General features: G+C 38.1%; 1 protein-coding gene across 1 annotated transcript in view; it reads right to left on the reverse strand.

Moving 5' to 3' along the window:
• Window positions 1-210: 210 nt before the first annotated feature.
• LOC124580515 (molybdenum cofactor biosynthesis protein 1-like) overlaps window positions 211-15,047 on the reverse strand; it is a 68,399-nt gene continuing 53,562 nt past the window's right edge. The window contains exon 7 of the mRNA XM_047131263.1: window positions 211-266. Coding sequence (XP_046987219.1) covers window positions 211-266 — 56 coding nt within the window. The remainder of the gene's footprint in view (window positions 267-15,047) is intronic.

A 15,047-nucleotide genomic window follows, 5' to 3' on the forward strand; every position in this document is an offset into this window, starting at 1 on the left:
TTGTTAAATGTCTCACCACATTCCTATTGAAACTATTTACTCTTCTTGTAAATAACACCTATGACAAATTTATACAAATGTCCACTAAGACTTTGCTCGTCAACTTTCATTTAGGTAACAGCGATCTTTTAGATGTATTTAAATCAGTACTGTTAAGAAATACTGACTAGCTTTATTTTCAAGAATCTCAAGTTTAAGTTATACATACTGTTATCCTCCAATAAGAATCATTGGCCGATTCTTCATCTTTGACAGGTTCAGCATGCCTGCAATGCAAAACATTACCTTTTGTATTAACACATGAAATCCAATTTTTAAATTTAATAAATGCTTATACAAACATAAAGTTTCTTCAAAAAATGTATTTCTGACAACTTCCTGTCACAGATAATTTTCACTGAATGTTTCAACCCAGTTATATTGCTGATGAGAAGCAAATGTTGATCTTTTCCCTCTCTTCCTTCACCATCTCCTGTTTTGTTCACCTTGACATATTTCTACCAAACAGACTACCCCAATGGATCCACTGCTTATATTTAACACACAGTAAATTCAGTGCAAATATTTCCTTAACACAGGATGTGCATTGATGAGCTTGAATTAATCAGAAAAATATAAACAGATACTAACCATTCCACAGCTCTTACAAAATACTTGCATTAAGTAATCATCAAAGCTACTTTTTGTACAGCAAGAGGACTAACAGTCAAAATGGTGCTACATGCTACAGGCAGTGCAATACAATTTATTTTACTCATTGCTACAGCAATAAATGTACTTATAAAAATATTCAGACTTAGACTATAATCAAATACAGAGAGAGAAAATATTCTAACTAAAGAGATATAGCAGCCATAGGCAGAAACAAATAAAAAAACTGATACTAATCTTAGCTTTGAGGACCAAAAGTTTCTTCATCTGGAAAATGTAAAAAGAGAAATGAGACTGTTCAAGAAATAAGGATGATAATTTAGGATCTTGAGTCATGGAAGATGGATGGTTAAATGAATGAAAAAACTAGACTGGACATGATGAAATTCAGATGCGAAAGAGCAGCAGATGATGTAATTTTAAATGCTGAGAAATAAGATCTCTTCAAGAGGAGCCACCAAAAGGTCAAATAAGTGAAGAACAAGCTGAAAATACCGGTAAATGGGCTAAAATGGCGGCAAATAGATAAACGAAACAGAAAGATAGTGCTGAAGAACAGGCAACCAAACAACAACAACAACAACAACAATAACAATAACAGCACATTGTAGCAATATATAATAGCAGTCCCACAACATCTGGAGGACGATTTTCCACTAACAGAACAATAAATTCATGAAGCCATCAAATCATTCCAAAACTTCAAAGCAACAAATGAAGACTCCACTACAGCAAAATTATTGAAATAGTCAGAACACACAAATGATCTACAACTGCTGTTTGAGAACATTTGGAAAGCTGAAGAGATTATTGAAAGCATTAATCCACAGCTATGAAAAAAAGGGGACACACAAAATGTCAACAATTGCAGAGATGCCTGACTTCTGCCAGTGGTATACAAAATATTATCAAAAATTCTCTGGACAGAGTTGTAGAAACTTTAGACAAATAACTGGGAGAATCTCAAGGAGCTCTAGAAAGGGAAGACCCTGCACAGAACAGATGTTTATTAGAAAATTGATAATTCTCCACAGACTGTTAATCACCAAACCAATAATAGTATCACGTATTGGTTTCAAGAAAACATTTGATTTGGTAGGCAGAGAAATTATGGGTAAAATCATCAAAGAATTTTGTGTTAAAGCAAACATAATCCTCAAAACACTAGCAAATAGGGTGACTGAAGCTAAATTTATGGGAGAAGTATCTCAACCATTTGAAATAAAAACTGGTGTTAGACAAGGGGACAGTTTATCACCTTTACTGTAACACTACATTCTAGAAAAAATAGAAAGTTATTGGAATTTGGAGAAAAAAATCACAAAATTGAACCAATAGTTTTAGGACGAAAAACAAATGGAATTAAGGTAAACTGCCTGGCTTCTGCAGATGATTCTGATATACTTTCAAAAAATCTGACAGACAGTTATTAAAACAAATCTTTTGGAAGAAATAGCAAAGAGAGCTGGTCCCAAAATTTCAGCCAAAAAAACAACATTGATGACAATTTCAAACAATGCATCAACATTCTTAGAAAAACAAAAATGTAAAATAGCATTAGTAAGTAAATTTAAATATATTGGACAAACTGTACAACAAAATGGACTAGAAGAATTAACAGTAGATGCAAGAGTCAGCAAACTGGAGAGAGCAAATCGTTTGACAAAGGATATTTACAACAAGAAATGTACAACTAAAAAAAACAAATTTAAACACTATCCCACAGTGGTATGACCAGGATGTTTACATGGATGAGGATGCCTAATGATGAACTATAAGCTGGACAGAACAGAGGTTCCACAAAGGAGCATTATTAGAAAATAATGGTTGCAATACAAGCTACAGATGGCTGGAAAATGAGAAGTAATGAGGAGATATACAAAAATTTTGAGAAAATATCAGAAGTAATGGCTAAAAGAAGATTAATCTTTTTTTAGAGACCTCTACTGAATGAGTAGTTCTGGAAGAAGGAATCAATGATAGCATGGATTACAGAAATAAGAAAGAAACAACATCAAACAATCAGAAATAATAGAAAGAAACCTTTTTACAGATAAAATACTGAATTTAAAAGGATCATCACCTCTCCAAGATCAAAATTAATTTCATCCCTCTCAATAAGACCGTGAAAACTGGAAATAAAATTCATAAATATGATATTGCGAAGCTCAAAATCAATCAAAACATATTGGAACAATGCCACCAGTAACTGACAGTTGAATCCCATAAATGGGCAGACATTGACTCCATGATCCAACAAGCAGCTAATACTAAAATCCTGACAGCTAAAAAGAGGAATCATACATGGTGGAATGAGGTTTGTGGTGAGGTGGTGGGCCAAACAGCAAGTGCATGGAAAAAGTGGAACTCTACCAGGAGACCTGATGATTTTGATGTATTCCATGAAGTTCGAAAATATGCAGCCAGAACTCTACTGCATGAGAAACAGCAGTTAGAACAGATCGATCAGCGTTTCCAGATAAACAATGTCAGAGACTTCTATCAGACGTTCAAATCGAATTTGAAAGGATACCAAGCCCCTAGTTTTTGTTTTAGAGACGAAAATGGAAAGCTCAGTGTTGTGTACATAGTTCCGCGTATTCAGCGCGTACACAAATTTCCCACTAGAGTGCGCCCCGCTAAGCACAACAGCGCAGGCGCAGCACTCGTCCATCTCCCCACTACGAGATGGCGCTGCCATAGAGACGGACCAAATTCTGCTTCCGCCGATCCGCGTATTAATATGTAACGCAGCCAATGAGATTGCTGCTAACATAGAACACTTTCTCCTCGCGCATCACACTCACGCAGTGATACATGAACGTGCGAGGTATTATAACGGGTGTAAAGATCTTCGATCAGTCAGTCTGCATTTGTCTGCACCAGTCTGCATTAGTCTGTACCAGTCTGCATTAGTCTGTACCAGTCTGTACGAGTTCTACAATTGTCTGTGCCAGTCCATAGTCAAGATCCAGTCTGCGCCTAATAAGATTACCATATTCCTGTACATAGCCATGAAGATAAATGTATAGACACTTTTGTCAAGTATCCGAGATATATGTAAGAATAAGATTAACGTACCAATACCAAAGGAACTTCAGATTGTCAATTGTAAATAGCATCCAGAACCAAGTTAAATAATTTTTATATTTGTTATTATTTTAATAAATGTGTGTGAAAATTAATCAAGTTCTATTTAAAGTTGGTCACCATCAATCTGCTACTCTAAGTGTGCAAGTGGCATTTCTATCGTCTGACCTAATGGCAGAAGATAAACATGCCATGATAAGACCACGAGACATATTGCTGACACTCGCTTACTTCGTTAGAGCAACAAGTCAAATAATCTGATGGTGTGTGTACTGAAGGTCTTACAGTACGCACACCACACTCGGCCTGACCAACAAAGAGAACTGCAAGATAATGTCTCGTTACTTTGAAAACCTACTTAATTGTGATGAACCGAAAGAAAGATTCCCTGTATGTGCCCCAATCCACAAACTACCCCTCATCTCCATCTAGTAAAGAGGAGACCAAAGAGATCATCAACAACTTTAAGAATAATAAGGCAGCTGGAGAGGATTCAATAGTGGTGGAACTACTGAAGCTGGCAAATAATGAAACTCTAGATATACTAGTCCAACTTTTTGAGGAGATCTGGAGAGCTGGGATGATACCAACTGAATGGCAGTCAGCTTTAATCCATCGTATACACAAAAAAGGTGATAAATAGAATGTCAATAACTATAAGGGTACCTCATTAGTATCTGTTCCATATAAGATTCTCTCCAAAGTGATACAGAATAGAATAGAAGATCATTGTAACCAACTGATTGGGGACTATCAAGCTGGTTTCCGAAAGGGCGATTCTTGCGCAGAACAGATCTTTAACTTGAAGAACATGATCAGGTACAAAAAAAATTGGAAAAATAACTATGTGGTCATATTTGTTGATTTTCAGAAAGTATATGACTCCATCGACTGACAGGCAGTAATGAATATTTTGGAAAAGTTTGGGGTGGATAATACATCAAGAAAGCTGATCAAACAAACTCTTACTAACACAGTGTCAAAAATTAAATTTATGGGTGAGGTATCTGAACCTTTTCAATTGTGTCTTGGAAAAGGTCATTCAAGAGTGGAGAAAGTTATTAGCCCAAGGAGAAACAAATGAAGAGTGGTTCAGACTTCGTCCTAAGAACAAAGGGGTGTGCATTGGCTGCTTAGATTTTGCGGCTGACCTAGCCATTTTTGCTAACAACATAGAGTCAGCAGTCAACAAGATAAATAGGCTGTCAGAAATTGCTGAAAAAAGTTAGACTCCAGATCTCTATTCAAAAGACAAAACATATGACGAACATCTGTGATGGACCTGAATGGATGATAACCAACCTGGGAAAAAATTGGATGAGTTAAGAATTTCAGGTATCTCGGTGAAGTCATCCACCTGGAGAATGGATTAAAAGAAGAAGCAATTGTCGGGATGAGGAAGTTAGACCAAGCATACCAACTGACAAAGAATACTTATAACAAAAAGTCTATGAGTATATGGGCCAAGTTCCAACATTATAATACAGTTTGTAAAACCTGAGGGCTTATAAGCATCCAAATCTTTGACCACGAATAGACAAGGTAAGCTGAGCGGCTGGAAAAGTGTGAGTGTAGGATATTAAGGAAAATCCTAAGGTAATAGATGGGTCGATGGACAATGGCGAATGAGAGCAAATGAGGACTCGTGCAGCAAGACAGAACCTATCACAGCATCCATTACGATGAAATGATTGTTATTTTATGGTATCTCATGAAAATGGACGGTGATCGACTAACAAAAAGAATATGGAGTTTCATCCCATCTAAGAAAACGAGGCCGAGATGGTTCAAAGAATGTGAAAAAGATCTTAAGCAGATTGGTATCTCAGAGAGAAATTCCTGAAAGGAACAAATTTAGAAGATTGGTGACCAACTACCAAGGTTTTAACATGGCATCAACATCCGAAAGACAGTGAGGACCATTATCTGAAGAGCATAAAAAGGCACTTCTTGCAGGGGCTCAGAAGATACTGGCAGGAAGTCAAAGCTGGAGCAAGAACAAGACCTGGACACTAGAGTGAAGTCGGTTGTTACCACGCAGTCCGTAGAGACTCACCTCAATAAAAAAAATAAGTAAATAAAAATAAAAGGCTTTCAATGCAGAAGAAATAGGGGATTGAGAACAACACGAATAGAATAAAGGGGGAAAAACATGAGGAGGAGATGGACGAGTACTGGAAAAACAGGAGACGACAAGGGAAGAAGAAGAAGTGAAGTTATTACATGATGAGAGATGGTGATTGGATTTGATTTGATTCAGTTTTCATTACATACACCGAAAAAATGAGATGATTCTCGAGGGTGTGGAACATGTCAGAATGTATAACACAAAACATTTTAATATAATGAATACTACCCTGATCATTTGTCATGAGATTGTCAAAATAGGTGAATACAATACAATAAACTGGAAAAGCTAATATTTACAGAATTAATACGCTGTCAGAATGAAACATTGTTATGCACTATTAATAAATTTATCATACACAAAATACTTAATATTGACTGTTGCAACCAAGTGCTGTCAAAACTTATATCTAACATATTTTTACTTAAGCTGGCCTAACAGTCTCTGTTAGGATATTCATCTATAGAGTAGAAGGCATTGCCTATCAAAAAGTCATTCAAACTCTGTTTAAACTGTGCTTTATCTGAAACCAAGTTTTTAATGGTTGCTGGTAATTTATTGAAAATGTGTGTTCCTGAATATTGGACCCCCTTTTGGACCAACATAAGTGATTTTAGGTCTTTATGTAGATTTTTCTTATTCCTAGTATTGATAATATGTATTGAGCTACTTGTTGGAAATATAGATATATAACTTGCAACAAATTTCATTAAGGAGTAAGTATACTGAGAAGCAATGGTTGGAATTCAAAGTTCCTCGAATAGGTTCTACACGATGTTCTTCAAAGACTGGTCCCAGATACTCCATTGCACCATTCACCGAACCTGATAACCCCGAGCCGTCAGTAACAAAAATTAAGTCTTGCTTAAGAGATTTACAACACTACATGCACTTGTTACCAAAGTCTCATTTACTTTTAGAGCTATCTGTTCCACTTCCTTTTTGGCCCCACTTCTCTCTGTCTTCACTATATCTGAAACCGTTCTTATTTTGTTGCCCGATACAATTATCATTTTCTCTTAATAAAGCTACTTCGATTTCTGGATTACTTGATTCAATATTTTGCAGTATTCTTTGTAATGCATTACAATTCTAATATCAGAAACGTTCCTAGATAGTAGATACAGTCTCCTTTTTGCCCCACATGATATCTTTATTCCTTGTATAATCCATGGTTTATCTTTTGACTTCTGTGTGATCTGAGTTACCTTTAGGGGAAAACAATTTTCAAAAGAGGAGGTAACTTTATTAATAAATGCTTTGCATTTTCCATTTGAGTCAGGTAAACATCTCTCCAGTTCATGTCTTTGAGCAATTTCCTGAATTCCTCAATTTCTGGCTTATTTATTATCCTCCTGTACTCAGATTTAATATTTTTTTATCCTGACAAGTTTCAACATTTAACACAAGATGCTGCACGTCGTGATCAGATAGTCCATTTACTATTGGTTTTGTGATATGACGTCTTTCCCCTAGATTTGTTCATAAAGATATTATCAATAGCAGTCTCAGAGCATTTACATATCCTAGCTGCAAAGTTCACAATAGGAACTAAATTGAATGATAATGTTAAAAACACCAGCAACCACTATTTCCCCTTCTTTTGTTTTTTACACAAGCTATTCCTTTCGCTTTGTGAAATGAAGCACTGCCTAGTTCCAAAACACAGGACTACTATGACAAGGTGAAATGTTCTCAGAGTGCTACATGTATGATAGTAAATGTAATCAGCACTATAGTTGTTTTCTGAGTAGTTATGCTGTGTGTGTTTCATTCAATCAGATGAAATGGAATAAAATCATCAATTTATTTATTTGGGCTCTTTATCACCAAGATACATTCAATGTTGGTTGAGGTTTATCTTTTGAATTCACTCCAGTGTAGATTGTCAAAATTTTATCAGTTGTCAATGTACTTGTAACACAGTTTCCGAATTTACTGCCATCCAGGAAAGTATCGCACTCAAATTATTCTCAGAGACTGAGAGATGGCTGAAACCGAGAGCAGAAAGCTCTGACATATTTAGTGATTAATGGAATATATATCAGAAAGGCAGGTTAGACACTGTAGGAGAGGGAGTGTCCATTGTCTCTATTGAGGTCAAAGCTGATTGTGACAGTGAAGTTATCTGGTTGCGTATAACAAGTCTAGGTGAAATCACGTTAATTAATGGATAATCAGCCACCCAGTTCTGCTATGACAGTTTTGGAGCCATTCACAGAAAGTCTACAGACAGTAGCACGTAAATACCTAGATCATGCAATACTAGTTGGAGGTGAATTTAGTCTACTGAGTATAGATGGTAGCCTATGGCTTCATTGCAGGGGGTGCAGTCAATCTTGTGAAGCACTTTTGAATGTGGTTTTCGAAAATTGTCTTGAGCACCTAGTTTGCCATGCCACATGCAATGGAAATATCTTAGACCTTGTAGTTACAAACAGGCCAGATATCATCAATGACTTCAGCATAGAGATGGGGATTAATAATCATGATAACATCATAACAACTAAGGTTACAAAAATTAATAAATCAGTCAAGAAGGCTAGGAAAATGTTCATGCCAGAAAGAGCAGATAAGCAGATGTTAGCATCTTACTTAGACAGAACTGACATCACTTAGTTCCATTAAGATGGACGTAGAGAGATTATGGTCAAAGCTTAAACAGATCGTGAATTGCACTCTCAACAAGTCTGTACCTAGTAAACGAATTAAGGATGCAAAAGAGCCACTGCGGTTTAACAACGAAATTTGGAAAATACTGAGGAAGGAAAAGCTACTGCACTCTTGGTTCAAAAGAGAATGCCAAATGGCAACAAGGAAAGGTTACTACCACTGTCATACCTCAGCAAAAGATCTGGCTGAGAAGCAGGGGAATTTATTGTCCTATGTAAAATCACTAAGTGAGTCGAAGAATTCCATCAAGTCACTTGACCAGTCTGGTGTGGCAGTAGGAGATAAATGTTTTAAATTTTGCATTTAAGAAATCATTCATGCAAGAGAATCATATAAACATACCGTCATTTGACAATAGCACAAAGACACCTAACAACAATCACCACAAGAGGCCAGCACTAGCACAAGTTGTTCACATGATATTCGTTGGACTGTTGCCTGTAAACCCGTCCCATGTCAGTGCTCTTGGAAGAGAGCTGTGGCAGTGACACGGCTCTGTTGTTGTTCCTGTGCAGTGATCTGCAAAGACGCGACGGTACGGGACGGGGGGTCGGGTCGAGATTCAAGCAGTGATTAAATACTTCATAAAGAAAGGTATGAAAGTGAAGGACATTCATGCCGATTTCCAGAAAACACCAGGGGACTCTGCTCCTTTGTCTTCAACTGTTGCCAAGTGGATAAATGAATTTCAATTTGGTCAGGAGAGCTTAGATGATGATCATCCATGAATAGGTCAGCCAAAACGTGTCACTACTCTAGAAATCATTGCAAAAGTCCGCATAATGATCAAGGAGGATCACCAATTTAGAGTGCATGAAATTGCTCACGCTTGCCAGATGTCATCTGAAAGGTATTCACAAGATGGGTGCCGCGACTCTTGACGCTGTGTCAAAAACGCATGAGAATGGACATATCACAACGATGTTTGGCCTGTTTTAGGAGAAACAAACAAGATCTTTTGTCCTGGTTTGTGACCACGAGGAAACTTTGGTTTACTACTATACCCCAGAGACAAAGCAATAATCAAGGCAGTAGAAATAATGCTGAATCTCCGCCGCCAAACTCCTTCAGCGGGGAAGGACATGGCGTCAGTGTTCTGGGATGCGCCACCAAATTCCTTCAGCGGGGAAGGGCATGGCATCAGTGTTCTGGGATGAGAAGGGGATTCTGTTTGTACAATATCTCCCCACTGGGCAAACAATTACTGGAGAATACTATGCTAACCTTCTGGACAAATTGCAACAAATGATATGCGAAAAAGGCCAGGTTTAATAAGGAAGAAAGTCGTCTAGCATCAAGCAAATGCACGCTCGCATGCATGTACCATCGCCATGGTAAAATTACACAAATTAAGGTATGAATTGTTGCCACACGTGCCTCTTCCCTAAACTTAAAATTTTTCTTTGTGGATGAAGATTCACTTAAATGAAGAATTGATAGCCTGAGTTGACAACTATTTTATAGGCCTGGAGGAAAATCATTGTCGAGATGGGATCGAGGTATTGGAACACTGTTGGACCAAGTGAATTAATCTACAAGCAGGGTACATTGAAAAACAAAAAAGTTTCAGTGACATAAGTACATTTTTTCTATTCTGTTTCAAGAACTTTTCAAACCACCCTTGTAAGCATCCCCGACGCCTGAAATAATTAAAAACAAATAAGTCGCCAGTTGCAGATGGAATCTCAATTTGGTTTTACAAAGAGTGCTATATGGCACTGGACCCTTACTTAGCTTGTATTTATTGTGAATCTCTCACCCAGCAGAAAGACCTAGCAACTGGGGAAAAAAATACAGAGGCGTCTCCTGTATATACGAAGGGCGAAAGAACAGACCCGCGAAATTACAGACCAATACCCGTAACATCAGTTTGCTGCAGAATTCTTGAACATATTCTGGGTTTGAATCTAATCAGTTTCATAGAGACCAGTAAGTTTATGTCCACAAATCAGTACAAAGCATCGCTCATGGGCAACTCAGCATGCCCTTTTGTCATACGACGTCTGTTCAAAAAATTCCAAAACTTTGTCCACAAAATTTTCTATGCTTATCTTTTAATTACTATGGATTGTCTCCTTCGAATTACTCTCCTCCACAATTGATACACTGCTCCCAATATCATTTCCACTTCCAGGAGCAGTCTTGACACACCTCTTGCTGGGTCGCATAAAGTGCCGTCTGCGAATTTTCTTTTATCTCATCTACCATTGCAGAACTTCATCCTTTTCAACTTTGGAAATAAAAAGAAGTCTGCAGGGGTCATACTATTCTCGCAAGGAACATCTCATTCTCATTTGTGAGATCCAAAAGTTTTTTTGGTCTTGACTCATGAGCCGTGGAATGAACTTGGCGGCAACACAATGCATTCCAAGATGCTGTGTCATTTCATAACATGATCCAATTGAAATGTTACATACTTCTACAATCTCTCAGACAGTGTATCTTCGACTGCCACACACAATTTCTTTGACGTTCCTGACACAAGCGTCATCAGGGGACATCTAAGAGCGTCCTGAACAAGGATTATTTTTGACTTTTGTAAAGCCATTTTAAAACGTGTGAATAATACATAACACCAAGTATGGCTTAAGCACTCATCGCTATAGGCTCCCAGCATCATTTGGTGTGTCTGTGTAAAGGTTTTCTTGAGTTTCACGCAAAATTTAATGCAGATGCATTGCTCCTCTAACTTTGCCATCACAAAATTCACAAACCCAGATTCCATATTTCTTGATTTCCGAGAAGCATTTGACATAGTGCCTCACTGCAGACTTTTAACAAAGGTACAAGCACATGGAATAGGTTCCCAGACATGTGAGTGGCTCAAAGACTTCTGAAGTAATAGAACCCACTACATTATCCCGACGGTGAGTGTCCATCAGTGACTAGGGTATCATTAGGATCATTCCAGGGATGTGTGATAGGAGCGCTATTACTCATATTTTCTATGTGCATAACTGATCTGATGGACAAAGTGGACAGTAATCTGTGGTTGTTTGCTGATGATGTTGTGGTGTATGGAAGGTGTCATCGTTGAGTGATTTAGGAGGATAAAAGATGACTTGGGCAAAGTTCCCAGTTGGTGTGATAAATGACAGCTAACCCTAAATGTAGAAAAATATAAGTTACTGCAGATGAGTTGGAAAAACTAATCCATAATGCCAGAATCCAGCATTAGTAGTGTCATGAATGAAGTCACATTGTTTCAATATCTGGACATAACGTTGCAATGTGATATGAAATGGAACAAACTTGTGAGGGTCATGGTAGGGAGGGCGAATAATCATCTTTCGTTTGTTGGGTGGATTTTACTACAGTGTGGCTCAGCTGTGATGGACATCACATATAGGATGCTAGTGTCTGGGATCCACAAGGGGTCGAATTAAAGCAGACATTGGGGTAATTCAGAGGCAGGATACTAGATTTGTTAACAGTAGGTCGAAACAACAACATACAAGTATTATGGAGATGTTTCTGGAACTCAAATGGGAATCCCTGGAGGGATTTTGAGGAACACTGTGCTGACTGCAGAACAATTCTGATTGCACCAACATACATTATGCGTAAGGACCACGAAGATAAGAGACGACAAATTAGGACTCATAGAGAGGCATATAGACATTCACTTTTTCCTCAATCGATTGGCAGATGGAACGGAAAAGGAACTGACTACAGTTGAAATAAAATTACTTGATAGTTGGCACTTCAAACGCCAATAAGAGTAGTCAGCGTCACACTTGAACTGTCTGCTGTTGCCAAACTCCACCAAAATTGGCCAGTCACTTCCAATTCCTGGTTCAGCATTCTTTCTTGATGTATTTGTATCCCGAATTACGAGCCCGACACTTTTATTATGTATTTCATGACACGCGATAGCTACACCAAAAACAACACACATTAACAATGCTAATGAAAGACACACATTTCATTCATAGCACTAACCAAACACTACTGAATAACTCAGCACAAGGTGTGATTCAGTATCATACATATAGTTATCATATTCACAGAGATCATCTTACATTAGATAAGCTTTTCACTACATTGTGTGAAACTGAAATTTTTAAGGTTGCAGTTCATAGTTGCAACTGGGTCACTACATTCACATATATAAATACTTCATGCAGTGCTGTGGCATAGCACAATGGTTGGCAGATTAATCTAATGTGTAGCATGTCGTAGGTTTGAATCTCATCAATGTAGCAAAATTTTTATTTCTAAATCTAACCAAAAGAGTGTGATTATTATTTTCATTCAATTAATTGGTTTAAATGTATTTTTTTATTTTTAATACTTTGCTGCATCATTTTTCATCATTGTTTTGACTGTTCTATTTGGTCTTATTTTTCTTCCTGTCACTATTTCTTCATTTGGAATCTGCCTCAGTCATCTATAATCCACGAACAAGTGCCCACATGGACTGTTCACTGGTTTCTAACATGGCAGCATGTGCAGCTAGAGTAAGGATAGTTACAGGTAACAAATGAAACGGAGAAATTTTAATTTGCTTTCAGCCCTGAAATTGAGTTTTTGTTGTCTTGAGTTTACCCTTAAGCGTTAGCTTTAATCGCCATGAACAAAGCGATCATGATATTAGTACTGCTGCAGACTGCTGACCACAATTTTCTCGGCTGGGTTAGGACACAAGTTTACAGTCAGGGATACAAAACGGGTCGTCTTCCCCAGTTCAGTCACTGGTCACTTTAAATCAATAGTCGACAGAGTATCCAACATTTCTGACATACCTTGCACCAGTCACTAGAAAAATTGCTCTGTGTTAAACGTTTAACATAATTTGTGAAGTGAGCCGCTTGTTTGTTGTCAACTGTAACCAAACGGTAGCTGGTAGCCAATGTGGCAACATTGTTGCGGCAAGTGATTGATGTCAACTATCAAGTAATTTTATTCAGACTATTGTAGTGAGACAGGGTACCTTCTGCCATGCACCATATGGTGGCTAGTGGAGTATGTATGTAGATGTGGAATCAGTCTTTCCTTCTCATCCCATCTGGAAAGTCTCCCCTGATCTGCAGTTCTGGGTAACTTTCTCAAAATCTACAATTTTTCCTAGACCTATCCTTCACCCCTCTTCCTTCCACTTCAACCCTTCTGCCTGAAGAATGAGCTACTGGCTCTGAAAGCTTGCCTAATTATAATCTTCTTTTATGTGTGTGTTCTGCCGCCACTTAGCAAGTAGATTGTTTATCTATCCAATTCAATTATCATGTAATCAAAAGCTGCATTTAACATGCCAAGTCTCTTTTACCAATCACTTTTAATATGTCCTACAGAATGTACTGTCTATCCTGTCCTTTTTTGAGATTACTGTTTTGTTGTACTTTTCTACAGGCATCATCTTACTTATTAGGAGTCAGTTCCTTCATGTTGTTGTTGTTGTGGTCTTCAGTCCTGAGACTGGTTTGATGCAGCTCTCCATGCTACTCTATCCTGTGCAAGCTTCTTCATCTCCCAGTACCTACTGCAACCTACATCCTTCTGAATCTGCTTAGTGTATTCATCTCTTGGACTCCCTCTACAATTTTTACCCTCCACGCTGCCCTCCAATGCTAAATTTGTGATCCCTTGATGCCTCAAAACATGTCCTACCAACCGATCTCTTCTTCTAGTCAAGTTGTAGAGCTGCATGTACTCGGGAAAAATTACGGCTGTAGTTTCCCCTTGCTTTCAGCCGTTCGCAGTACCAGCACAGCAAGGCCATTTTGGTTAATGTTACAAGGCCAGATCAGTCAATCATCCAGACTGTTGCCCCTGCAACTACTGAAAAGGCTGCTGCCCCTCTTCAGGAACCACATGTTTGTCTGGCCTCTCAACAGATACCCCTCCGTTGTGGTTGCACCTACGGTACGGCCATCTGTCTCGCTGAGGCATGCAAGCCTCCCCACCAATGGCAAGGTCCATGGTTCATGGGGGGAGTTCCTTCATAGTCAACAGTTAAGGAATGGGTGGCTGAATTCATATGTAGCATATGTCTCTGTAAGATGACTCATGAACAACTTCCTAGAATTACAATCAAATATGAAAATGCTGAGAAAGAACACAGTGTGATATTGCAAGATCAGTAATTAAAAAGATGTGCAAAACATTTGATGCCGTGGCCATACCAGAAAGTGAGTGGCATGTCTGTTGAAGCCTGACTACAACCTAATGTGAAAAACAATTTGGGACAATCTGACACACAACTGATTCTATGCACCAATCTGTTCCCGTGGATGAAATGAAACAGCAGTTGCACAAAAATAGCCAAGGTGACTTAATCGGAGAGAAAGAGTGGTCATTGTTTTCTAGGATGCAAAAGGGATTTCTATTTTAGATTAGCTTGCAAGACTGAAACAATACCTCACAAATACAATGCAAGTATTCTGACTCAACTGGATGAAAAAATATGGAGCCAAGACCCAGGGGGAAAAAAAAAGTTTATTGTCAGTGAAATGCATATGGTCACAAAGGCACTTTCACAATAGGAAAACTGGGAGTTTCAAGTGTG

The sequence above is a fragment of the Schistocerca americana genome, unplaced genomic scaffold (assembly GCF_021461395.2).
Source record: "Schistocerca americana isolate TAMUIC-IGC-003095 unplaced genomic scaffold, iqSchAmer2.1 HiC_scaffold_33, whole genome shotgun sequence".
NCBI lineage: Eukaryota > Metazoa > Arthropoda > Insecta > Orthoptera > Acrididae > Schistocerca > Schistocerca americana.